At 41.4% G+C, this 25,670-nt stretch overlaps 1 protein-coding gene across 1 annotated transcript; it reads right to left on the minus strand.

Moving 5' to 3' along the window:
* Positions 1–1,441: 1,441 nt before the first annotated feature.
* Positions 1,442–25,670, minus strand: col2a1a (collagen, type II, alpha 1a). The gene is made up of 53 exons (XM_037774132.1): positions 25,389–25,670; positions 22,296–22,312; positions 22,129–22,161; positions 21,344–21,376; positions 21,148–21,201; positions 20,837–20,929; positions 20,153–20,230; positions 19,822–19,866; positions 19,649–19,702; positions 19,261–19,314; positions 18,803–18,856; positions 18,648–18,701; positions 18,496–18,549; positions 18,334–18,378; positions 18,128–18,181; positions 17,982–18,026; positions 17,779–17,832; positions 17,192–17,290; positions 17,054–17,098; positions 16,844–16,942; positions 16,686–16,739; positions 16,492–16,599; positions 16,331–16,384; positions 16,095–16,193; positions 15,933–15,986; positions 15,302–15,400; positions 15,032–15,085; positions 14,874–14,927; positions 14,730–14,783; positions 14,470–14,523; positions 13,757–13,801; positions 13,416–13,514; positions 12,396–12,503; positions 12,201–12,254; positions 12,058–12,111; positions 11,902–11,955; positions 10,893–10,946; positions 10,691–10,798; positions 10,495–10,548; positions 8,608–8,661; positions 8,327–8,488; positions 8,023–8,130; positions 7,603–7,710; positions 7,393–7,446; positions 7,161–7,268; positions 7,020–7,073; positions 6,821–6,928; positions 6,668–6,721; positions 5,956–6,063; positions 5,569–5,857; positions 4,425–4,612; positions 4,075–4,317; positions 1,442–3,284 (listed from the first exon to the last, which is right to left on the minus strand). The coding sequence occupies exons 1-53, from the start codon at positions 25,480–25,482 to the stop codon at positions 3,138–3,140; spliced, it is 4,257 nt and encodes a 1,418-aa protein (XP_037630060.1). The 5' UTR covers positions 25,483–25,670; the 3' UTR covers positions 1,442–3,137.

Consider the following 25,670-nt stretch of genomic DNA (forward strand, 5'->3'; position numbering starts at 1 on the left):
TATTTATTTATTATTCATACTATTCTTGCGTTTTAACACACTTAAAGCTGGAGTTGGTAATTTTCAAATTCATTTTTGTGTTTGTTGAAATTCTCATTACATCCTGACAGCAATCAAATCCAATGCTTTGACAAAAAAAGACAAAAATCTGGTATCTCTGTCTGTCGCTGGACTGCAATAAGCCCACCCGTTCATTTCAGCGACCTGCCTACCTGCCTGGCTGCGTGCACTCATTGCACGTCACCAGAGTCTTCCACCAGCTGCTAGCTTCACAGCAGTGAGTGCTAACAATAGCCATGTTCGTTGTTTATGTTTATTATGATAATTTTGGAGGAGTGGCTTTGGAGGGAGGCCTGAAGGGACGGACTGTCAGTGTTGCCGACTTTCTCTCTAGATTTAGGGGTTTTTGGAGCTAGTGCTGCTAAATACTTTCGTTGTTAACACTGGGCTTAGTTTTTCTGTTGGATGATTTTTAAAATCTAGTGTACTCTTGCTAGTTCATTAAGATTACCAACCCTAGCTTTAATCATAGATCCAATTTTCAGCATTATTATTATTTACAGTGTTATATATTGTAGTGTACATATTTAGTATATTTCTTATTCCTATTTTTCCATAATTTATTGTTATATATTGTAGTTTAATGCACATATTTGTACATACTCTATATTTCTTATAATTTTTCTATGTTTATATATATTTCTAGAATGGGAGCAACTGTAACATAACCCAATTTCATCCCGGAAAACAAGTATTTTGATTTCTGATCCTAACATATACTAAATCTGGTCAAATCTCCCACAATGCAATGCACATAAGAAATGTACAGGAATAAAATGGTATGTTTATTGTATTGTATCTGCTAAAACATACTGTGACGATTTAGTATGTAGTCCATACTGTATAGAATTATGTCGTCTGGATTTGGTCCACAGCTAACCTTTTTTATTTCACGCATTCATCCGTGTCAAAACCTGGCGCCTACATCACCCACGATGCAACTAACCAGCGACAGTTAGGTCTAGCAACTAATGTAGCCTGAGGAGATGAGGAGCAGCTACAGAGGTCTGGTAAGCTCACTTCTTTCTAACTTCACACCCCCTGATTGTATTTTAATGTTGAACTTGTAGTCTTCGGCCCCAGCCGCCATTGACTCAAGTGACATCACTTGAGGCAGGCGTCACGCAGTGGAGTTGCCCTGTTTTTTTCAGTCTTTTTTGGTGTTAAAAAACATAATAGCATATTTTTGTCAGGCTTATTTTTTATCTGCATATGCATGAGATTGTACGTTTGGATCACTAAGAGCACATATTTTAAATAAGAATGTGTCACTGTGAAGGCTTAAGTCAAGCTTTTATTGCTCAGGACAGACCGGAGAGGAAGCTGGCCACAGTACAAGACGCAGCCGTTCAGATGCATCATTAATCTACAAAATACTTGATTCCAGTCAACAAAATGTTCTTTATTTATGCCTATTAGTTCAGACAAACAGGAGCCGTGTTCGCCCAGCCCCACCCTGACACCGCACAACGAATACAGTACTTTTGTTCCTGTTGTTATGAGATTCTCTCATATGAAAACACACACTTGCATCACAGTCTTTAACTTTCACACACTCACACACACTCTATGGACTATGCACTCACAGTCAAGAGTAACTGACCTCATGAAATACAAGTAAAACAAAACAAGAAAACATTTAAGCACACATGAATCGTTCTGTTGAAAGAAGAAATACGTCCCCACGCCATTTCTGTTTTTATTCAATTAAAAATCAACTTCATTTCTTAATTCGGTTTTCCTTTTATTTTTCCAATTTACATCAATTAGAAGTGTAACAAAATAAAAACAAAAAAAAAATGATCATAATAAAATTAATTAAAAAAATGTACACGCCCTCACACACACACAGAGACAACCCACCCTGGTTGTTTTTTTAGAGCGACCGTCCTCGGAGTCCCGTGTTCAACTGTTGGGGCTCCAGAGGAGGCCTCCGAGTAGCCCCTGTCTCCCCCGTCTTAACCCGACTGCACCCCTCCTCCAGGGTGGAGTGTGAGTGTGTGGTGTGAGGCTAGTGGGAATTAGGGTTGGGGTTTCGTGGGGGAGGGGGGGACTGAATTACAGAACTCATAGCACCTTCTGAAGAGAGAGAGAGCAACCCAAAGCAAAGATGGCCATTAAGCCCCAAATCCACCTGAAAGCTAGTTTTTGTCAGCTCAGATTTAAACATTTTCACTTTGTTTTTCAGCGTGAGGTAGCTTTAAACAATCTGGATGACTACAATATAAAAAAAAATCCCTCAAATTCTTTCAAAACATTTTTTTTTTCTTATGAAATCTGGGCCTTTCTCTGATGGACAGTCAAGGGGTACAGGACATCGAAACAGAACATCCCAAATGTAACCTCACTTTACCAAAAAGTGTTGGTGTGCATATAGACACATGTACACACATTATGTGGAAATATATATATAAAACCATCTGGTTGTTTATAAACACAGACTTTTACAACAATAGAACCAAGGATTTATAATACACAGTAAAGGTTTTACTCCACGATGGACAGGCCTGGAGCACCTGGATTAGATTTTTACTGAGGATATTTATTTTGGTCTACACTGATTCAAAATGCCGTGTTAGTGTGTCAGGAGGGAGACAGGGAGGGAGGTGGAGTAGGACTGGGACAGAGGCTGTGTGGCTGTTCTGTAGTGGAAAGGGGGCTTGTCTTACTTACAAAGTAAACCCGTCCAGTCCTACCTCATCTCTGCCCATTCAGGTTAGACAATAAATAAGTGACATCAAGCCATGTTTCTGTTCTCCATAACTTGTTCGCTTGGTCCCTCTTCCTCCTGGCTCGGATTCCCGTCAACAGTGGGCCATGGGGAAACATGACTGGATCTCAGGAAGCGGGTTGACGGAGAATGCTGGTGTGTGGTGTACAGATATTGCCGGTGCCCTTCAGTGCTATCATCCAGGGAGTACAACTTGGAGAGCACTTCGTTGTGAGAGAAAAAGTATCAATTTTCTTTTATAATTTCCAGTCTTCTTTATTGTGGAAGAAGATGTGTGTGTAATGTTTCGTGGTTGAGTTTATTTTTTTCTTGTGTTTTTTTTGGGGGGCCATTGTGATATTCCACTTTACAAGAAGCAGACTGCGCCTACTTCCACTCCGAACTCCTGATCCGCTCCTCCGATGTCCATGGGAGCAATGTCCACGATTGGCAGACGGGAGGTTTTCTGTGTTTTGTACTCAAAGACAGTCTTGCCCCACCGGCTTGTATGTTTCTGTTGGGTGAGAGTAGAGAAATGTGTTAACGGTAGGGCTGGCAAACGATTCAAATATTTAATCGCGATTAAACCGATGATTGTCCATAGTTAACCGTGATTAATTGCAAATTAATCGCACATTTTGTATCTGTTCAAAATGTACCTTAAAGGGAGATTTGTCAAGTATTTAATTCTCTTATCAACATGGGAGTGGGCAAATATGCTGCTTTATGCAAATGTATGTATATATTTATTATTGGAAGTCAATTACCAACACAAAACAATGACAAATGTTGTCCAGAAACCCTCACAGGTACTGCATTTAGCATAAACAATATGCTCAAATCATAACATGGCAAACTCAAGCCCAACAGGCAACAACAGCTGTCAGTGTGTCAGTGTGCTGACTTGACTATGACTTGCCCCAAACTGCATGTGATTATCATAAAGTGGGCATGTCTGTAAAGGGGAGACTCGTGGCGCACCTTTAGAGCGTTATTTAACCTCCTTCCCTACAAGCGAGTATGACATGGTTGGTACCAATGGATTCCTTAGTTTTTACTAGTTTCATATGATGCCAGTTCACAGTTAAGAACTTCAAAACTGAGCCCGCTACAACCTAAAAATCGCAAGTTGCGTTAATGCGTTAAAGAAATCAGTGGCGTTAAAACAAGTTTGCGTTAACGCGTTATTATCGCGTTAACTTTGACAGCCCTAGTTAACAGCAGTCTTATGGTACAACGACAATCAAACACATATAAAACTTAAAGAGAGATCATTTTTTCTCGCTCTATTTTGCAGCCCTTACCTTGCAGCCGTCCTCCAACACGCTGTATGTGAAGCGACTGGTGCCCTCTGCGCGGATCTCCACGTCGTTGGAGCCCTGCAGCTTCAAAGCCTTCTTCAGGTTGCCCGTGGCCTGGTCCATGTAGGCAACGCTGTTCTTGCAGTGGTAAGTGAGGTTCTGGGACGCCTCAGTGGACAGAAGCCTCAAGAAGGTCAGCTGGACGCTGCCAGCGTTGGCAATGGGGCCGTCGTCGGCGTAGCTGAACTGCACGACCAGAAGACAGAGTTCATTAGCAGCTCTCCTGTTTAGGATCATTCCGTTTTACTTCAACATCAGTTTATAGACAAAGAAATGATCTTAAGTGCACTCACGTGGAATCCTCCATTCATGGTCTCTCCGAACCAGACGTGCTTGCGGTCCTTGCCCTTGGCGGTCCACCAGTTCTTCTTTGGTACCTCGGCGATGCTTGGGTTGACGCAGGTCTCTCCGGTCTCCATGTTACAGAAGACCTTGATGGCATCGGCTGTGCTGCCAATGTTGGGATCAACCCAGTAGTAATCTGGAGAGAAATGTGGTGGGTTAATAAGGAGAGGTGTCTGTTTATATTCTAAAAAATAGACGGCAAGCCTGTTGAATGGCTCACACCAAAAGACCAAATCATTTATGTATCTTAAAGGAATGCCACTTAATATGGATTGATGATAGCAGGATGATCAGAAATCTGAAAGCTGCATTGTACCTGCCCATTACTGGGGGAAACCAGACCTTTAAAAAGCATGTTTTAGCATTTGTAGGTCAAGTGAGGACATTTGCTGTATTTTGTTAAAGATAAGAGGAAGCTGATCTTGTTCACAGAAATAATGACACTCCTGTCTTAGTGTTCTGCCTCCTGTCCAAGAAAAATGACCTTCGGTATGACCTTATTCAGGCAGGGAAACTTTCACACACGCACTCATTAAAGTATGAAGATAGCACATTTAAGCGAGCTGTCTGTCTGATTCTCTCTCTCTCTCTCTCTCACGTTGCTGCAGCCATGATTATTCCAGTATCACTGAACAAAATAATTCGGAATATTCAATTCACTGTTAGTAAAGCTGCAGCTACCTCTGAACCTGAAAACAGCACTTTGGATGTGTAATGTACTTTATATGAGCCTATAATGTAGATTTTTTTCCCCCTTTGATTTCATTTATGTCATTTACATTAATGTACTTAATGTCAACGCAGTCTGTACACACCCAAAGACTGTCTCGGTGCTATGATGGTAGCTAAATCTGGACTAAGAATAGTTGTGACCAGTTAACTGATTGCTAAATTGGTTGTAACATGTATTTCAGGCCAATAAGTTTTCAAACCAGGATGTAATAAGAGCATTTCTGAGGTATTTTAGAAAGAAATATCTAAAAGAGAATAATTTGCTTCACCAGTTAAGGAGATTTTTAAGGTAAAAAGTCCACACATCAGCAGTCTTTCTTTCCTTTCTTTATCATTCTCGACCCCCCCCGCCCTACTTACCGCTCTTCCACTCAGGGTGGCACAGTTTCAGGTCTCTGCAGGTGCGAGCGGGGTTCTTCTGGGAGCCGTCGGGGCTGCGCAGGTTCTCAATCTGGTTGTTGAGGGACTTGAGTGTGGAATCGACCTCCACGTCGTGCTGCCTCAGGGAGCTGGAGGCCTCGTCGGCTCTCATGTACCTGAGAGGATCAGGGGACTTCTCGGTCTGACCCAGACCGGCGAAGGCAGACATGTCGATGCCGGGGCCAGGAGGACCGGGAGGACCAGGGGGTCCGGCGTTACCAGGAGGACCCTGAACACCAGGAAAAGAATCAGAGGGAAGTTCAGGTACAATCAGGTGTAGCGAGACGGATTGTGGATTTTATCTAATTTTAAGGACATGTTACGTACAGAAGGACCAGATTCTCCAGAACGTCCACGAGGTCCGGGAGGTCCAATGGGGCCAGGCGTTCCATTTGATCCGTCTTTGCCAGCAGGTCCAGATGGTCCAGATGGTCCCTACAGAAACAGTGAGTGTTAAAGTAAAAGCCAGTGGCTGCTAACATGTCTGCGTTAATCTGAAACATGACTTCATTAACTGAACTTTCTATTCAAAGTGTAGAGTTACACAGTTTTTTAAGATCCATCATGCGGTCTGAATAAGAAAAAAAAAATCTGATTAAGCAATTCAAATGTGCCAGCAGTTCCTCTCTATTGCCCCAATCACCTCCAGACCCCTTTGCCTTATTATGCATGAAGATTATTTGTATGGTGACATTTCTCTTCATTTCCCTTATCAGGCGCAGCGCTTAGCTAATCTAGAATAGATATTGAAGTTCATTTCTGATCTCAGCCGGAGTGGTTTCACGAATCGCCGTCCCTCTCGTCCGTCTGCCTCCTTTTCTTTGCAGAGAGTAATTACTCAGCTGCCCATCTTATCGCAGCGGTGGGTAATTAAAGCGCGTGGCCTTTCCTGTCCCCGTCCTCGTCAAGTGATTTGAGAATTACAAAAAAGACTAACCTGTGCCCTTCATTACCATCACATATCTCGGGTGTTAAAGCTGCAGGATGGGAATGGAAAAAGAATACTTTTTCGCTCTTTGCTTTTGCTCGGTGTTCTCACCTTAGCTCCGTTCGGTCCAGCGGGTCCAGAAGCTCCAGAGTCTCCGGCGGAGCCCTGTTAGGACGGGGACAATAACAGATCAGATGTTAGAGGAGCAGACAGAGGAAGGGAAGTGGTACGGCAGGGATGAACTATTAGATTTGGATTACTTACAGGAGGTCCAGGAAGACCCTGCAGACCAGTGAAGCCACGGTGACCCTTCTGTCCCCTCTCTCCGGTCTCACCGCCCTCTCCCTTGTCTCCACGTGGTCCTTGGGGTCCCTGGTGTAAAGGTGTATTAAAATGCAAATCAAATTAAAAATCTGAAAAAACACATAATGGTATTGTTATCGTTATAGGTGATGATACTCACAGCCATGCCTCTAGCGCCACCGGGTCCAGAGGGTCCTGCAGGTCCTTGAGCACCCTAAAGAAAGAAAACAACAGTGTGGGTGCTTCCTCGTGTTAACATCAAAAACATGAAGCAGTGCCTACAGTATGTTGTGTTACTTACGCCCTCTCCTCTGTCTCCCTGCTTGCCGAGAGGTCCGACAGGTCCGGTGGAACCGGGGGATCCCGGAGCTCCGGGGGCGCCAGCAGGACCGGTGTTTCCTCGCTCTCCCTACAGGAGGACACAAGGTGATGACTCAGGGTTACCTCTGTTTTTGCAAACTAGCAGATCTAGTAGGCTTTTGTCAAAACTGTGTGATTTGACTAGTTTTACGTGAGGCTGAAGTCTCTCTCACCTTGACTCCAGTAGATCCGTCTCTACCAGGAGGTCCATCTGATCCAGGGGTACCCTGAGATATAGAAACAGAATTTTAATGATATGTCAGGCATTCAGTTTGTTCAATCAAGATGACGGTATTATTTCTTGAGTATATTGTTGTTTCTACGGCCATAAAAGTGATGCACAACTGATGCTTTGATTTGTAACGTTTTGTTGTCGTTCTGACCTCTCTTCCAGTCTCTCCAGAGGGTCCAGTAAGTCCAGGGGGTCCCACAGGTCCGGGGGGTCCGCGGTCGCCAGCAGAACCAGAACCTCCTTGTTTACCAGGCTCTCCCTAAACACAGAGGGAATATATTTATTAGATTTCAGTAACTCCTTTGACATTGAAGGCAGAAAGAATAATCTAACTTTCATTGGATCAGTATTTTGTGTCTATTCTAGCGATAGAATCACTGTTCATGAAAGTAAAAGTGGAAATTCAAGGATAAATGACAAGAATAAGCCTACAATTGTATGTAAAAGTACAGTAAGATGAAGGTTTATCTGACTGGATTGAGTGAATGTGTTACTAGAACATAAGGATCTGGCTCCTATAGAAATGTTCAAACAGCTTACATGGAAGCTAAATGTTGGCGAAAGTACTTACAGAAGGTCCAGGGAGACCAGCGAAACCTCTCTCTCCACGCTGACCAGGCAAACCAACAATACCACGAGATCCACCCAGACCCTGAGGACCTGAAGGCCCGTCGACACCCTACAGAGGCAGGAAAGAGAAGAAGAGACGTTGTGAAATGTTCTTATTAAATGTTCTTTCTCATGTCAGTGAGGATCCGTTTTCATTCAGTTTCTTTGTGAATAACAGCAGGTGATTGAGACTGGATGTTCCCTCAGACTCTTGACTCCAGTGACAGGTACTAATGGGTTCTTGTGAGGTGCAAAATCAAACTCACAGGTGGTCCATCCTCTCCAGCCTCTCCCTTCTCTCCTTGTAGGCCAGCAGGTCCACGGAGCCCAGCGTCTCCCTGTCTTCCTGGGAGGCCGGCATCACCACGAACACCCTTTGGTCCGTCTTTACCAGAACCACCAGCAGGGCCGGCAGCACCAGGGTTACCCTGTGATGGGAAGAGAGAGAATTTGAGTGGGTAAGGGCATAAATACACTCAAAAAAGTGTACACAAATCATTTTTAGATTGACTCAGTAAATAAATTTCATTATTGATGAAACACTCACATTAGGGCCAGGAGATCCAACTCTGCCAGCAGCACCAGGGAAACCGGTAGCACCCTTTAAAAGAGAAGAAGAGTTCAGTAAACATACCCAACCTGTTGACCTGTGAAACATATCTATCACTCTATCATCAATAACTAGGGTGTTTTAGAATGCTATGAGATTAACGGGAAGGATTCTGCAAAAATAAATCATACATCTGAATTCACAGCGGTCTGGTCTGATGCCTAACACCTCTTGTCCCTGTATGCAGGTAAACTAAACTAAATACAGTTAACCTCTATGCTTTTTGAATGCACAGAATTAAGCTACTGTGCAATTTAAAAGAATAGTTCTGAATCTGATAGGTGTTTTGACATGTCACAGTAGGAAAAGCTATGGGTGGGGGAAAAAATCAATACAGCATAGTATCACAATATTTTGCGTGGCAATATTGTATCGATACACGGACGTCAAGTATCGATCTTTTATTATATAAACTATTAACCTAGTAACAATCCGACGGCCCAATACTATAGTGAAGATACTAGTATCATATGAAAGTTTTATGTAATCTTGTCGGGAAGAATGCTAAATAACACTCCAAAGTTTCGCTAAATTTTGGCAAGAAAAGACTGGCAAGGCCATTTTCAAAGGGATCTCTTGACCTCTGACCTCAAGATAGGTGAATGAAAATGAACAGATGAACAGAGTGAAAACTGTATCTTATCAGATAAAACAGATGTTGACAAACTGCATAATTTGCAGTTAAAAAAAAGTGATAAATCGCAATATATCACAATATATCTTATCGCAATACTCAGCATATCACAAAATGTTTAAAATTGCAATAAAATCGTATCGTGACTTAAATATCGCGTTAACATTGTATCGTGGGGCCTTACTGAGACACCTGAATAAAATGGAGTCATCGCTAATGTTATTATAACACCTGGGCTTTTCCTGCTATGAGAAGTCAAAATGTCTTATTATACTGCCAATAAAGGCTAGAGCTGATTGTACAGTTCTCCTCCTATATATTTATATTAGATAATCATCATTTTTTCCTCGAGGTACTAGGGTAGCAGTTTTTCCTTATCTTATTTGAGAGCTCAGGATGAGTCAGAAACTGTACAGAATGTGATATTAAGTCACACAAATAAAGGTCACCTGACTTGAATCATGGGGATCCGTGCTCCTCACGTTTGGAGCTCACTTCAGTATAAGTTTAGAGAGGCTATCTCTATCAATATTTTCAAGTAGATCAAAACAGAATATTTTTTTAATGCAAGTCTACGTCTACATAATTGACAACAAATTGATTAACTGTATGTATTATGTCCAACTTAGCTACCCCTGATATTGTGTTTTGTCTGTATATGTTTTTACATTCCTTTAGGGCTGTAACTGATGATTATGTCCACCACTTAATCTGCTGATTATTCTCTATTCTCCATTAACTGCTTGGCCAATAAAATGTCAGAAAATAGTGAAAAATGTTACAATTTATAAAAATGACGCCTTCAAATGGCTTGTTTTGTTCAGCCAACAGTCCAACACCCAAAAATTACTGATTGTCACATAAGACAAATAAAAACAGTCATCACAACTGACAAGTTGAAAATAGAGAATTAGTGAATGTTTGATATTTTTGCTTGAAAAATGATTTAAATGACTAATGCATTTAAAAAAATATTTGATAATAGGCTTGTTAATTAATCGACTAATCGTTACAGTTCTACTAACCTTACCTTATCTCTGAAATCAGTCAATACATTAATGACTGAATCAATAAATCAGTCAAGTCCAGAACTCTGAAGTGTACTGTGTCTGTATTGTATCTGCATTCAGCAGAAGTATTGTTGTGTGATGGATTATTCATGTGATTAAGTACAAATAGGAGTTACTTACAGCTGCTCCCTGAGCACCACGCGCTCCTTTAGGTCCAGATACACCAGTAGGTCCCTGAAAAAACAAACACACAATTAATCATGTTGATTTTACACTTCAATGATTCTAACGCTCCTTAAATATCCAGAAATGTGACCTAACACATACAGATCAGGTTCCAGGACTTTATTTATATAATAAGAAGAAAAGTACCCACCGAAGGTCCAGGAGCCCCAGATGGTCCCTGAGGTCCAGGAGCACCACCTTCTCCCTTCTGTCCAGACTCACCGAGCTCTCCCTTGGCACCAGGCTGACCATCTGAACCCTGGATATTTGAAACAGAACGGTAATTTTATTATATTAAAAACACTTTTCAGTTATTTCATTTGAACAAAAGGTACTGCGGTGACTTTACTTACAGGAGGTCCAGCAAAACCAGCAGGTCCAGGAGGACCGCCCTCACCACGGTCACCCTGCAAGAGGACAGAAGAGCTTGGGGTGAGATATTGATGCTGTTTTTATTATCAGTTATTATGACACTATGTTTAATGTTTTTTGTTCATTTAGAAAAAAGGGGGAAATGTATAAACATATACAATCATATTAAATGAAAATAGGTAATTATAGAGGGGGGGGGATGAAATGATAAAATAGATAAATAAGATAAATATGTACATCTCAAAAGAACGACCTTGCCAGACAAGGAGTATCAGGTCATCATCCTAATCTCACTGCATATTCACAGCCATGTTACAACCTTTGAGTGACAGCAGTACTACCAATCCTTGTCTGATTATAGGCATCAACACATGTTGCAAAATCGTTTCATTACTCTACCACAACACATTCATCACTTGACATGACTGTCTGTCCGAGTCTCACTCCACTCAACCATAACATATGCAGGTAGTGCAGAGAACTGGAAACCACTTGTTGTGAAGTGAATGCAGTGGAACGGAGGAGGGAGAATGCAACACCTAGTGGCTGAATGTTATCAATGGCACCTTTAATCTCTTATTATAGAAGTCAGTTTTTCTTCTTCTTTTAGTTCAATATTATGAATGGAAACATAGAGAGTGAAGCAAAGTCTCAATCCTGTCCAACTTGAGGTTAACAGTCACCAGCAAAGTCCCTACACTGTATAAGTTCAGCCTAGTGATCCCCCTAGTGATTATTGTAATGTTATTAATTAGTGAGCAGCAGCCTCATGCTCTCAGATTAAAACATGCTATTTAATTTGAGACTTGATTTGAAAAGACCAAAACACACAATGCTCTTTACACTAGTGTTTCGACTAACTAGTGACTAGTGTTTTTGATTTTTGTTCTTCATTATTTCAAGCACCAGCTCAGTTCCAAACACACACCAGCTGATTAACTTGTGGTGTATACTAAATACTGTGCACATGACATAAAAAGAGGTACTTACAGGAGCACCACGAGCACCAGAAGCACCAGAAGGTCCAGACGGTCCATTCTCACCCTGGATAGGAGAGAACCAGTCAGTGAAACCAACCAAAATAATTCAACTCAATTGATTACATTTCCCTTTAGCAATCCAAAGGGCAACACTACTTATTCTTACCTTGGCGCCGTTGGGTCCACCTGGGCCAGGAGGACCAATGGGACCAGTCAAACCCTGAGAATAAGAAAAGAGCGTTATAGAGAATAGAGTTTGGGTGTGATTGAATGTTATGTTTGATGACCAAGGATTTATTTTGAACTCACTCTTCCTCCGTCCTTTCCAGAAGCTCCCTCAGGTCCTTTCTGTCCGTTGTCACCCTGTTGGACAAAGAAGAAGGCTGCATGTTAAACATACATGACACCAAAAGGCCTCTGGTCGTGACATATTATCTATTAAATGTACCATTTAACTCACGAAATAATCCATAATATGAAAATAAAAGTCCATCCGCTACTCACTCTGTCTCCCTTGGCTCCTGAGATGCCACCAGCTCCTCTCTCTCCGGGCATACCCTGAAGGCCGGGGGGTCCCTGGGATCCAGCGCCGCCATTTGGTCCAATGGCTCCCTGAATTAGAATTAGGAGATAACTTGTTAGTCTACTAGTTTCCTCTGATGTAATTCAAACTGTGAGTGTGGACATGCTGGTTATCCTTTTCCTGGCAAAAAGAAAATCTATTAATATTGTGAAAAGCCTCAAATATGACCTAATAAAGTTTCATTATTCATCTAAAATATGTCATCATTTCTCAGAGAACTTGCTGCAGGTTCATGTTTAACATGTCAAACAAGGAATGAATTGACCAGAGAGGAACTCCTCCTTCTTCTTCATTCATTTCAAGGAATAGTCTGACATTTTAGCTTATTTGTTCTCTTGCCGAGAATTAGACAAGAAGGTCTTAAGGTATTATGTCTGTACCATAAATATTTTTATTTATTTGATTTTCTTTAACCTTTATTTTACCAATATTTCCCAATGAGATTCAAAATTTCTTTTTTTAAAGGGGGTCATGGCCAAGATGGCAGCATACAAGTTTCACATAAAAGAAACAAGCAACAGACTTAAAACAAACAGAAAATGACATCAAACAATGAATTAGCAGTGTTCAGTAACCGGACATGTGCATTCAATGGTCAAATAGTCTTTAATCCTGTTTTTATAATCTACCATGCTTATAAAATAATCTAAAAATATGAAGCTACAGCCAGCCAGTTAGCCTAGCTTAGCATAAAGACTGGAATCAAGGGTCCTTTAAAGCTCGCTAATTAACATGTTATAGCAATGGTGAGGCGTAATTTAAATTTCGGCCTTTCAAGAACAACCAGGGAACTAGTTGTTAGGACAAGAGGTCCACCTTGATGAAACAGACTTTTGCACATATTTTGATATTTTCTAATTGAACCACAAACATAAATGCAGTCGCCTCAAAGCAACGATTTGATTCTTAACACAACATCTGTATCAGAGTCATCCACTGACCTTGGGTCCATCACTTCCAGGTGTTCCAGGAAGTCCACGAGGTCCCTGAAGACCCTGAGCTCCACCACCGCCCCTCTCACCAGGGAAACCACGTTCACCCTGTCAGGAGACAAAAAAGACACGAAATCAACGGGAGAAACTAAAAGTGCTCAGGTATGTAATGTAAGGAGTGCTTGTTGGGTTTTACCAAGATGATAAAATTGAGGTAAATGAGTTGTAATATTCATGTATAAACAGTATCTGACAGCAGCACATAAAGGTCATAACTGGCTATATGTGTTTTACTCCTTGCTTTGAAATAATTGGAGATGAAGACGTGAAGCTTTAACATGGAAACTCACTCTGGGTCCGACAGCACCAGGAACTCCGCCCTCTCCAGAAACACCCTGCACACAGAGAAGACATGGGTTTATTCCTGTTTTTGAAATAGTTACACAAACTTCTATTAATCCCAAAGGGGAAATGCATTTTTACAGCAGCCACTTCACATAAATCACAAAAGCAAATGAGACAGGTAAGAAAATATGCAATTAAAAGTCCAGTATTCTGACTAATAAAATGTGAATTGCAGAATAATGTAAAATAACTGACAATAGAGACTATTAAAGTTAACTAAACAGTAACGTTGAACTACTAGAAGAAGATTTGATTCCCAATGTTTGTCTGCAGGGTTGATTTTACCTTAAAATCTAATATAAAAGTTTAAAAATGTTAAGATTAATGAGTGTGTTTAACAGCCAGTTGGTGATTAACATTAAGCATTAGCACTGGTATATTTAAGTGGCTTCTTCTTGTTGCTACAGAAATACACCAAATTATTTTTACCTTCTTGAACCAGAGACTGTTTTAGCTCGTCTTTCGCTCTCTTTATTGCTACATGCTGCTATTTTCAGGAATGGTTTTCAGAAAAACCATCATTTGGCATGTAGGTGGTACTATACAAGCTCTAGGAAACTTGTAGTTTGCTTCCAGAGGGTTGAAGGAGTTTGTCATCAATGATAGTCATACAGATGCAACAAAAATCTCAAGTAACAGGTTCGTTAGTTTCACTCACCTGGTCTCCAGGTTTTCCTGCCTCTCCTGGGGTACCAGATGGTCCAGGTAGACCCTGTCCAACAACAGCAAAGGGATTAGTTATATGACATCTGCAAATATAGACTAGGTCATTAACTTCCTGATTAATTGTCTGTTGAACACTTTATAATGTCCAAAGTTTGACCTCCTATTGAAAATGAATCATACTAATACTCTAGCTTGGATTTTTCTTGTTTTCTAGACTGGTGTATCTGGGATTTGATGAGAGAATAAACTCACCTGGAAGCCGGAAGGTCCAGGCTGTCCTTGCTCTCCTCTCTCTCCAGCAGGTCCCTACAATGGAACCAAACACAGACGATCAGTCAAGGACAAACAACAAGGGAAAACATATCTCACAACATGTAATCACACTGAAATACTCACAGATGGGCCGGAAGGTCCAGAAGGACCAGTCTCACCATCTTTTCCAGACAGACCCTGTTCAGAGAGGAGGATTTAAGTTAGGATAAGTGGTCTGGAGACAGAAAATGATGAATCCATGTGTGAGGTTTTGAAAGTATTTATGGAGAAAATGTACTCACTCTCAGACCAGGACGACCCACAAGACCCTTCTCTCCTGTCTTTCCACCTTCACCCTGTTGAAGAGAAATCACAGTAAATGATCCGTAGAAAGGCTCTTTAGCTTGGAGTGTTACAAGGTAAACGACAGTAGTAGTACTAGTAGTGATATTTGACTACTTAAATGCTGTCCCATCTAGACATGGATGCATTTAGACTGTGTATTATCAGGTTTTCGTTATGCTGTATGAAGACGGCCCTTGTGTTCCTACTCTACTCTTATAAGAACTCACATTGGCTCCCTTTGGTCCAGGGAATCCCATCACTCCTGGCTGTCCACGGGCTCCCTGAGGGCCAGGAGGGCCGGGGCGACCGTCATCACCACCAGCACCCTGTCAATGGCACAAAGTAAGAAATCAGCACTGAAACCCAGAGATAACAGATATTAACTTAGGAGTTGAAACGTGTGTGTGCTTGCATATGTTCTTCTAGTTAATTGTGAGTAACAATACAATGTATAGTCTTATTCAATACTTAAGGCTTTTATTTTAGAAGATGTGGTTAATTAAAGGTTGTGGTTTGTGCAATAGTCAGGTCATATTTTACAGTCCTATTTTCTTGTTTGTTTAAAATGCTGCAGAGAAGTCACTTAGAATGGGTCAGCTGTAATATTTTTGTGTGTTTAAGTGTCTAATTATGAGTAAAGTAAATGTGCAAACCACAATCTAACTTTTTGTGCATTTTGCTGTTGTGAAAATGTATATAAATAGTGATGCCAGCACATCATAACAAATCAAACTACTACTAGTGATGATGTGTTTTTTTTTTTTTTACTTGGGATTTTTTATTATTTCAGAACATAAACACTGCAACCATTCATAAGCATGACAGGAAGCAATGACTAAGGATTAATATTGTACTCACAGAGGGTCCAACTTTGCCTTGAGGACCAGCATCTCCGGGACGACCGGTAAGACCCTATGACACATTTAAGAAATCATCAGCATCATTCAAGAGGAGGGACACAATCAAATAAAAATCAATCGGATCAAATGTGAGCAACACTGTCTGACTGTTCTGACTCACTCTGGCTCCGGGGAGGCCTGACTCTCCTGTGCGTCCAGGGTCTCCAGTACCACCTTTGGGCCCAGCGGCACCAGGAACACCACGGTCACCAGGGGCACCCTGAGGAAGATAAGTCAGTCAGTTAAATATCAGCTAGTTTTATGACCATAACAGCATCTTTCTGATGCTGCAATGCTCAGATTAAGTCAATATGTTCATGGTGTCAGTGAGCCGAAATCAGTTCTGACAGGACCCACCTTAGCACCAGCAAGACCATCCTGACCTGGGAAACCACGGTTACCAGGAGCTCCCTTGAAACAATCAGAGATACATTTGATTAGATTGTGCATAAAAAAAGCAACAACTAATTCATAATGTCACTTTTTTACCAGTGTTATTGTTCATCCTGATGACTTACTCTCTCTCCTGGAGGTCCAAGTGGTCCAGCACCTCCAGGCTCTCCTCTGGCGCCTCTCTTTCCTTCTTCTCCAGCAGGTCCAGGTCCGCCTAGAGGACCAGCGGGGCCCTGGACAAAATAAAATATGTAAGTAAATCTTCTCTGTAGATGCTTCACAGTGGTTATGGCATATATGGTGTATAGTATATACTCACAAGCTCTCCCTTGGGTCCAGCTTCACCTTTGAATCCAGGAATACCAGGGTCTCCCTAAACGTGACAAGAAAGAAGACAGCCACAACAATAACTAATCATAACACAACACAAGTATTAATTATTTCACAGAGATTTGGATTATTCCCAAAGTGACTTACAGACTGTCCCTTTGGCCCAAGAGATCCTGTAGCTCCCTGTGGTCCAGGTGGGCCACGGGGTCCGGGGAATCCAGGAGCACCAGCAATACCAGAAGCACCCTTCAAGGAAGAAAGACACAATACAATATCAGAATAAAGTAAAACAGTAATATTATGAGTTATAAAGAAACACAAGGACTCTCAAAGCATGAATACAGAGAGGGGACTTACAGCAGATCCTTTAGCTCCAGGAATACCATCAGTACCGGGGTTACCCTACACAGACAGAGAAATAACAAACACAGTGTGAGAATGGTTCTATGAGTAAATGAAAATCTGGATGATGAGGATGAGTGACGGCAAACGAACCGATGCTCCGGAGGGTCCAGGAGATCCTGGGGTACCGCCCTCTCCGCGGGGTCCCTGTGCTCCTTCAGACCCACGGGCTCCAGTAGGACCAGCCTCTCCCTGACAAGACACAATACGTTCAACATTAACAGGTAGAAAAAAAACAATTTGTTCTACAGTTCTTTCCAACATTTGTAGCTTCATATGGCACAGCTGAAGATAATGGTGTGTTCTGTCTGTTATTATATGTTCCCATATATATTTAAGAACAATTACCTTTATTCTAAGTAAGTCAACTGAATATACAAGATGGCTATTAATGCATTTTTTCTTTCTTGACAAGATAATAGAGTAGTTTGTAGAATATACTACTGAAGCCGATCATTTGTGTATGAAAAACAGTAACTACAAGAACCAGGCATATAGGAGTTTATAGGTTTTATTCCATGTAACCAGACTGAGTGAAGAGAGATAAACCCTCTGAAAGTGATAAAGTAGAACCTGATGATGCAGCTCACTCACACTCACCAGGCTGTTGTTGCTTTATTTTACTCTATAAGGTCTGCTACAGAAAAATACTAGTTTATGATAACGTGATCTGCACTAACCTTGGCTCCTGGAGATCCTGGGAAACCGGGAGCTCCAGCAGGACCAACAGGCCCCTGTAGACAAAGCACAAATCTGCAGGTTAGTTTTCATGTCTCATCACTTTGTTGCTGTGTTATCAAAGGCAATAACATTATCAAACATTATAAACAACATTACAAAAGAAAAATCAATTTGGATGCTAAGTGGGAACTATGATACTCACAGGTGGACCAGCAGGACCGGGCAGGCCATCATTTCCACGGGCACCCTGAAGAGTAAAAAGACAAGACAGTCAGTTGTGTAAGTTACAAGCATGGTACAGAAAACTAGAAACATATTGATGCTCTGTGGATTGAGTTTGTTACTCACAGCAGATCCAGCGGCTCCAGAACGTCCCCTCTCACCAGGCAGACCACGTGGGCCCTACAACAAAAGATACAATCAGTCAGTTTATCTTAATCATTATGGAACATATAGCTTTATAAACCCATTATTCATCTTCCCTAGCATCCTGTTCTGTTACTCTTTTAAGTTTGAAATAATGTGACAGAGCAGATAAAGCACTGGAGACTCACCATGGGTCCAGAGGCGCCGTTCTCTCCGGCAGAACCAGACTCACCCTGATGGGAACAGAGATCAGAAACATTAGAGGAAGTGAGCAGAAAATGATGGAAACAATAGCTAAACAATTAGAATCAGCTTATATTATCACAACAAAATACACGTGGCGGTCTTACCTTGGCTCCTGCGGCACCAGTTTCTCCCTTAGCTCCATCCAGACCAGGATGACCCTACAGAGATACACAACAGGATTCATCAGGTCCTCTGTCCTCAAGTGTAATGAATGAACAAGAGTTGCAGGTTGCATAAGCAAAGTTGAACCACTCACTCTGTGTCCTTTGATTCCAGGAAGTCCAGGAGTTCCAGGGAATCCACGAGCTCCCTGAAATACACAAGCAAAATATTTACACAAGGAATACTTAACCTCATCTCTGCTTTTCTTCTCTTGACTTTGACATGTGGTGTAATCCTGGAGTTAGTCACCTGAGGCCCTGCAGGTCCACGCTCACCAGCTTTTCCAGGTTTGCCACCCTCACCCTAGAAACAAACAGGAAGTTGGATGAGTATTTGTTAGAGCAGCTGCTTGGTAAGGTGTCACTGTACCACTTTACTGTAGAGGAAAGACATGCATGCAGACTGTGTTTGGTGAAGTCATCATTGTCACCAGTATTGTTAGGAGACAGAGAGTGCCCCCTGGTGGTACGTATGGTTTAGAGGGCAGGGAGCTTATCAAAAGTTCTTCATATGTTAATTGACTCAAACATCATTGTGAAATAATAGTAAGGCAATAAAGGGAAATAGCTGCATTGTTACTTGGGACATAAGAGAGTAAGGAAACAATTTTTAATTGTGGTTTGCTTAGACCTTACACTCAGTGTAGTTTTGCATTTATGTTTTAATGAGCTGTGGGTTTCATACGAATGTGTTGCCTCAACACTTACATCGCTTCCAGGTTTTCCAGAAGATCCAGAGGGTCCACGAGGTCCCATTGCTCCCTGTTATAAAAACAAACAAAGATAAATCATTAGTGACAGTTGCTTCAAAGAAAATTGGAAAGATTTTTTGGCTACAAAATGCAAACACTGCCTTCATACTGTCCACCCGTTGAACTCAATTTGTAGCTACAGTGACATTGATTTTCACTGTGTGAGAGAGGTCAAACTGCGATGACTTTAAATATGCTTATGATATTATTTATAATGAGCATTTGTTTCTGTGGAAGTAGGTGCTGTTGGTAAACCCTAAACATTACGGCAAATGTGAGCAGTACAGTATGGAACCAGTCTGTTGGGTTCACAGATGCATTCTGGGATATGTGTTAATACTTACAGCTGGACCAGGCTCTCCAGCCTCTCCAGGGCCACCTTGGAAACCTTGTGGTCCCTGTAGGTACAAATGACAAAGCAAAGTATTAAAGATTTATTCATTTACGCCAACAATTCAGCTGTTTGATTTTAATGACCAATCACATAATGATGTAGTGCTGTAATGACTGTACTTACAGGAGCTCCACTAGGTCCAGGAGGACCACGGGGACCCATAGGACCCTAAAGGAGAAACACAAGATGTACAGAGAAAGGTAAGCTGGAATCATTTTTTACCAGATAGTGTGAAGAATTCATCAAATAGGAAGCTTGAGATCTTTTTGTTGGAATGAAACTACTGAACCACAAGGTGGCATCATTGCAATCATTATTGTTTATCACTTCTCCTCAGCAGCAACTCTGAGACAAGCTAAATGTATGTAATGATGTCATTGTGAGAGATGAAACTATTCACATACTAAAAACACTCTCCCTGTTAGATATATTCACCGTACACGGCACTACTTACCATTGGTCCCTGCATCACACCCATCTGAGCGCCTCCGGCCTTCTCGTCAAAACCTCCAGCCATCTGAGCAGCAAAGTTCTGCAAAAACACAAAACAGACAGAGACCGAGAGTCAGTTAATGTAGTTTATCCTGCCTTAGCTGCCCGAGCTAAGTGGGCCATTACACACACAGCAGCAAGAGAACGACATTAACTGAATTAATGACTCAAATGGTGGTTCAGTTACCATGAGAGAAAATAGAAAGAATACATTTGCCTGCTCAAGTAAAGCGCCATTTTTACCCTTCTTATCTCTGCATACTGTGCAAGAATACTGCAGTCCATTTAGGACAGTAAGTCTGTAGTGTGCTTTCACACTCTTCCCTCTTTCTTCTTAAATGCATGGACTCATTCTGGGCTTTTTTTTATATGTATGGATCAAGTCAAATGTAGCCAATGTGAAGCCCCCTGTACTTTGCAAATAGAACAACAACAATGGATTTAGTGATGGTAAAGCCACTGAAAATGTTTATGAGTCATATCAACAATTTACCATTAAGTCATCTCTATATATTTATACCTCCAAATATTCCTCTCACTGTGTGATATGTGATATGGGAGTAACACTGTGTTAATGGGACCTAAATCTGAGGAACAAAAAGGTGGTTTTGTTAATTGTTGTTTATGCCATGTGTTTCAGACTCACCCCTCCAAGTCCTGCTGGACCAGGTGGGCCGGGGGGTCCGGGGTTTCCAGGGGTGCCAGGCTCACCATCTCTTCCACTAGGGCCGACATTTCCCTAGGGAAAAAGAGACAGGATGATTTTCTCTAAGTTCATCAGGAACACTAAAGACGAGTTCAGGTCAGAAATGGTCTGTTTTATCAAAGCATTTTACAACAAAACATGTATTGACATGCATTGACTCAATATTGCTGAAATCACACATTAATATGAGACAGTTCCTTCTGAATGCTGTGCTGCAATTGTTTTTTTGCACACAGTGTGTTGTCTCTTACCCTATCACCCTTGGCGCCAGCTTCTCCGCGTTCTCCCTGCTCACCTGAGGGGCCCTGCAAAAACAAAGATATTTGTCTCAATAAGATTCCCAGAATGGATAAAACTCTTTTTAAGAGCAAGAATCATATTATTGTTCACCCAACAATGCTTGGATAAGTGTAGAATGAATATAATAAACAAATGTGTAATATTTACCATGGGGCCTGCTGGTCCTTTTGGTCCTACAACCTGCTCAAATGTGAAAAGAAAGCTTTGGTCAATGACTCTTTATTACAAGACCAATCGTTCATGTTATGTCCGGTTGTACCCGTTTCTGAACAGCTAAAATTTGAGAAGAACATTCCAGCTTCGTAGGAGGTGGACATCAAGCTAAAAACACACTCTGATGAGGATTTCGTTTGACAGGACGAAGTTTTGGTAAAAACATCACCTCCTCTTAACCTCTGGTTTGGCTGACTTTATTCACCTGACATGTGCACTCGCAGCAAAGTTGCTGAGAGGATCTAAGAGGATTTGATTGGGTTCATTATGTCCGAGGAATGCAAGGCTTTTCCTCGTGTAACAGAAAGTTCAATGAGGGATTGTGGGACATTGTGGTTAGCCTCTTATCAGCGAGACATTGCCCCTCTAATGATCAAGAATGTTTCAAACTCATTAAAAAGTGGGATACTAAATCAATAAATAAAAACACTAGTATTTTTCAGGGTTTGAGAATAACTCAAAGTCCACAGAGAAATGTCAAATTCCACAAAGTAAACTCTTGAGAAATAGAAAAAAGAAAAGAAAACAAAAGTATGCAATTATTCATTCCAAATAATAGCAACACAGAGAAAAATAGGTTTGTTTATTTGTTCTCTGAGCAAAATGAACATTCAGGCCATTATGAGTGTGTATAATAATAATGAGTTTGTGTATAAAGCAGTTTAGACTGGAAGTTTTGTGTACAGCAATGAGACGAACTACAGAGGATTCATACTTACATCTGCAATCTCTCCTGGTTCACCTTTCTGGCCCTGATTGACAACAGAAAGAAGTGATATCAGTGGACTTAAACGACTTAAAGCTACAGAGTTATTTTCTGATGTTTTCATACTGCTGCTTGTTGAATGAATGGATATCAGTGTTTTCCCACAACCCAATGCCTCACCTGAGCACCAATTGTCTCTGTTGTTGCAGATGGATGTGTGACGAGGAGGAAAGGAAGATCAAAACATTAAAAGTGTACAAGTAAGTAAAAACACTTCAGACACTTGATTTGAATCCTAGTTTGTGATTCTTAGGAAAGGAGACCTGCAAGGACATCTAAGTGATCAAATACCATTCACCAAACCCAAAGGCAAACAACCCATCCAGATTATATTAATGATGAGATGTAAGCAGAAGCAAGCATGGACTAGCAGATGAGAATGTAGTATTCTAGTAAGAGTATTTAGATCTAATCATTAAAGCAAAATGTGACAGTAAGTAAAACTGTCGCAGCCAAAGTAATAGCTGGTGTCCAGTTGTATATCTTATATTGTTATAAAAGACTGTTTATACCAAATTTGTGGGAATTAATTTATGTGTAAGTGATCTTAAACATATTCTTTTTCTGTTTTAGTGTTTTTCAAATATAAAAACTGTATATAATCTCTATTTAACAGCTTTGTATCTATTTGGTTAGATAAATCAGTCAAATCGTCCCATCTCTGAGGACACCACAGGGATACAGTGGCTCTCTACAAGGCCTTGGATCTTTGACAGGTTCATCTATATAGTCTTGACCTGAGGCCTCAAACATAAAAGGTCTGAAGATGCCTTCATTTTGTAGAAGACATCAAACAAATCATTGAGTTGAGGCTCAATATGAATGTGGGCTTCATCTTAGTCATGAGTTAAAATGAGCAGAAGCGTCTCTCCTGGTTTAGGAGGGAACCAGACAACACATCTCAGGATTCATCCAGTTCCACATGAAACAGACTTTCATCTTGGAACGAGAGGATCCTGATAATGTTGCGTATCTGGTCTCCATCCAAACCAAGCATGAAGAAGGCCACTTTGGAATGGGGAACATCATTAACGTTATTTCCAAATCATCAAAATGTTTTAGAGCAGCCAAACCTATTAAAATCACATTTGGAGACTATAATCTGTGACTGCTGCTGCCGCCCAGATCAGGCACAATATTTGGTTCCCTGAGGCAGTTCTCCATTCAAAAGTGTGAGCCAGGGTGAGATAAATGCAAGCAAAAAAAAAAAAAGAGTAATTTATTTATGGGTATGTGAATAAATAAATTACAACCAATGGGGGCACTGGCATCAGCAGGGCAGATGGGACAGCACTCTCCAGATGGGATGAGAGGGTTGGCGCATTCTTTGATCTCCTCGCAGATTATCTCATCGCACAGAACCGCTCCGCTGTCGCACACGCAGATGCGACACGGCTCGGGCTTCCACACATCCTTATCATTATACTGCTGGCCATCCTGGATGCAGCCACCTGCCTCCTCTGTGGTTGGCCAACAGGGGGCGCGTGGCAGGTGGAGGAGGAGGACAGAGAGGATGGTTCAAGAGAGAATTAGATAGGGAAAGTTATTGGGGTTTATACAGTGTTGAGGGTCGGTAAAGCAGATGTTGGTTGAAGAGGGCAGTAAGAGGATGTAAGGGGGTCAAGGGGCACCGCAAGGAAGTAGGAGGAGTAATTGCAGTGTTGGGGTGAGATGGAGGAGGAGGGGTCAGTGAATGAAGGAGGAAGATAAAAGTTATTCTGTGCCAAATAAAAGCTCTGAACACTTCAAAAAGTAGTGCACAAAAAAAAACAGCAAAACATGATAAAACAAATGCATGATGTTCATGAATAAGGAGTAAGTGGCCTTTGATGCGGATGAACAGGTGGTGCTTTGACCCAGAAATACACTGCTACAAATCAGTACGAGTTTTAAAAATAACTCATGAAGCAGGCAAAAGAAAATGCTCCAAGTTATCATACAGCAGCATAAAATGTAATGTCAACAAGAGCCACAGTTAACAGTTGTGTCTGAAGCCCTAGTTGAGGTATTTCACGTCATTGCCTGAGTGTGTTTAACCTGCAGGGCCTGCTCGTATGAATGAACCTCTCTTACTAGGGATACTGTGCCCAATTGACAAGCTGCTGACTTAAGTAAACACTGGGTCCTTCTAAGTTTCTCCATCTGGATCCCATAGGTGTGTCAAGCGCCAGTGCAAACACTTTGGGGAATTAAGAATGGGTGATTTGTTTAACGTATGCAGCTTAGTGCTGGGCCTAATAACTACTGTTGTTTGTTTTTTAAGCATATTTGTGAAAGGGATACTTAGCACATAGAAATGAGTTTGGCTACTTGCAACTTTCTACTTCTCCGCCATTTCTTTTATATTACAATGTAAGGGTTAATGTAATGCTAAAAGCTGATTAAAGCTATAAGAGAGGGAACTGGAAGCAGTAAAGTCCATCGTTTTATAAATACAACTATGTGTCCATCATCTGTTGCACCCTGTCTTCTGTCCTGCTCCCATACAGCTACCCTTTGAGCCTGCTAGCCTGGGGTCAAGCACTGTCTGACCCTGTCACTTCACATCATGAAAACCCCCGAATCTGCTCCAGCTAAACCCTGTGGGTGAGGTTTACATATTTAATACATGTCCTTAAAAAACAGTTTAATTCTGTAGACTAATTTTCAGGAAAATCCTGATTTGTCTGACAATCTACAGACTAGTGTTTCTGCTACAAATGGTAGGGGGAAAAAAGTAATCCGAAGGCATTTAGGGCATCAATAAGCTTGATTAAGCAGATTTGCTGCTGAAAAAATAACATTGCAGTATGAGCAAACAACACAGGGAAGGCTGAGCAGCAGGAGCCAGGTGAGGACAAATGGACACTTGTTCACCTGGTCCTCCATCACACACAGATGTGCCTTGACAGCCTCACCTATCCTACAGACAGAAATGGACAGGCTAATACATGGCAAGACCACTGGTAGCCTGCTTGACATTATGCACTCAAACCATCAGAAACATTTAACAACATAACTGTAAATAGCATCTAATGCTGGCCATAGTGAAGAAAAGAGTTGTGCTCTTCCTGCTCTTCATTTGACATCACACCACTGGCATTTGATTTACTTTCCACTATTCTTCTGAGACATCAGGTAGAGAAGATTGGGAAGGCAACAAAAAGTTGTCATCAGAGTAACAATCCACTTTTTTTTTGCAAGTAAAAAGTAATGAAAATCAGTGCAACTTACGGTCATCCTCTTGCTGACATCTGACCACGCATAGTAAAACAACTTGGGATGCTACAAGTAGCAGAACAGTCCTTGAGTCCACAAAGCTGAACATGTCTAAATATTAGACACGCACTAGCTCGGGTGAGAATTGAAGGGATGGAGACGAGTCCCGGCGTTCAGTCAGTGGCGTGTTAAAGTTTGTGTTCCCAGAGACTTATGGCACCATGCAGTCAAACCCTCCAAAATCTAAGTGGAATCCAACGCGGGGCCCCAGCTGGTACTCTGCACCCACGGCGTAAG

The sequence above is a fragment of the Sebastes umbrosus genome, chromosome 6 (genome assembly GCF_015220745.1).
Source record: "Sebastes umbrosus isolate fSebUmb1 chromosome 6, fSebUmb1.pri, whole genome shotgun sequence".
Lineage (NCBI taxonomy): Eukaryota > Metazoa > Chordata > Actinopteri > Perciformes > Sebastidae > Sebastes > Sebastes umbrosus.

Coding starts and splice junctions, on each gene's coding strand:
- col2a1a (XM_037774132.1), bottom strand. CDS start 25,482: ATGTTCAGCTTTGTGGACTCAAGGACTGTTCTGCTACTTGTAGCATCC. Junction 14,928..15,031: donor TGGGTCGTCCTGGTCTGAGA/GTGAGTACATTT, acceptor CTCTCTGAACAG/GGTCTGTCTGGAAAAGATGG. Junction 7,074..7,160: donor AGGGAGACAGAGGAGAGGGC/GTAAGTAACACA, acceptor TTCTTTCTTTAG/GGTGCTCAAGGACCTGCAGG.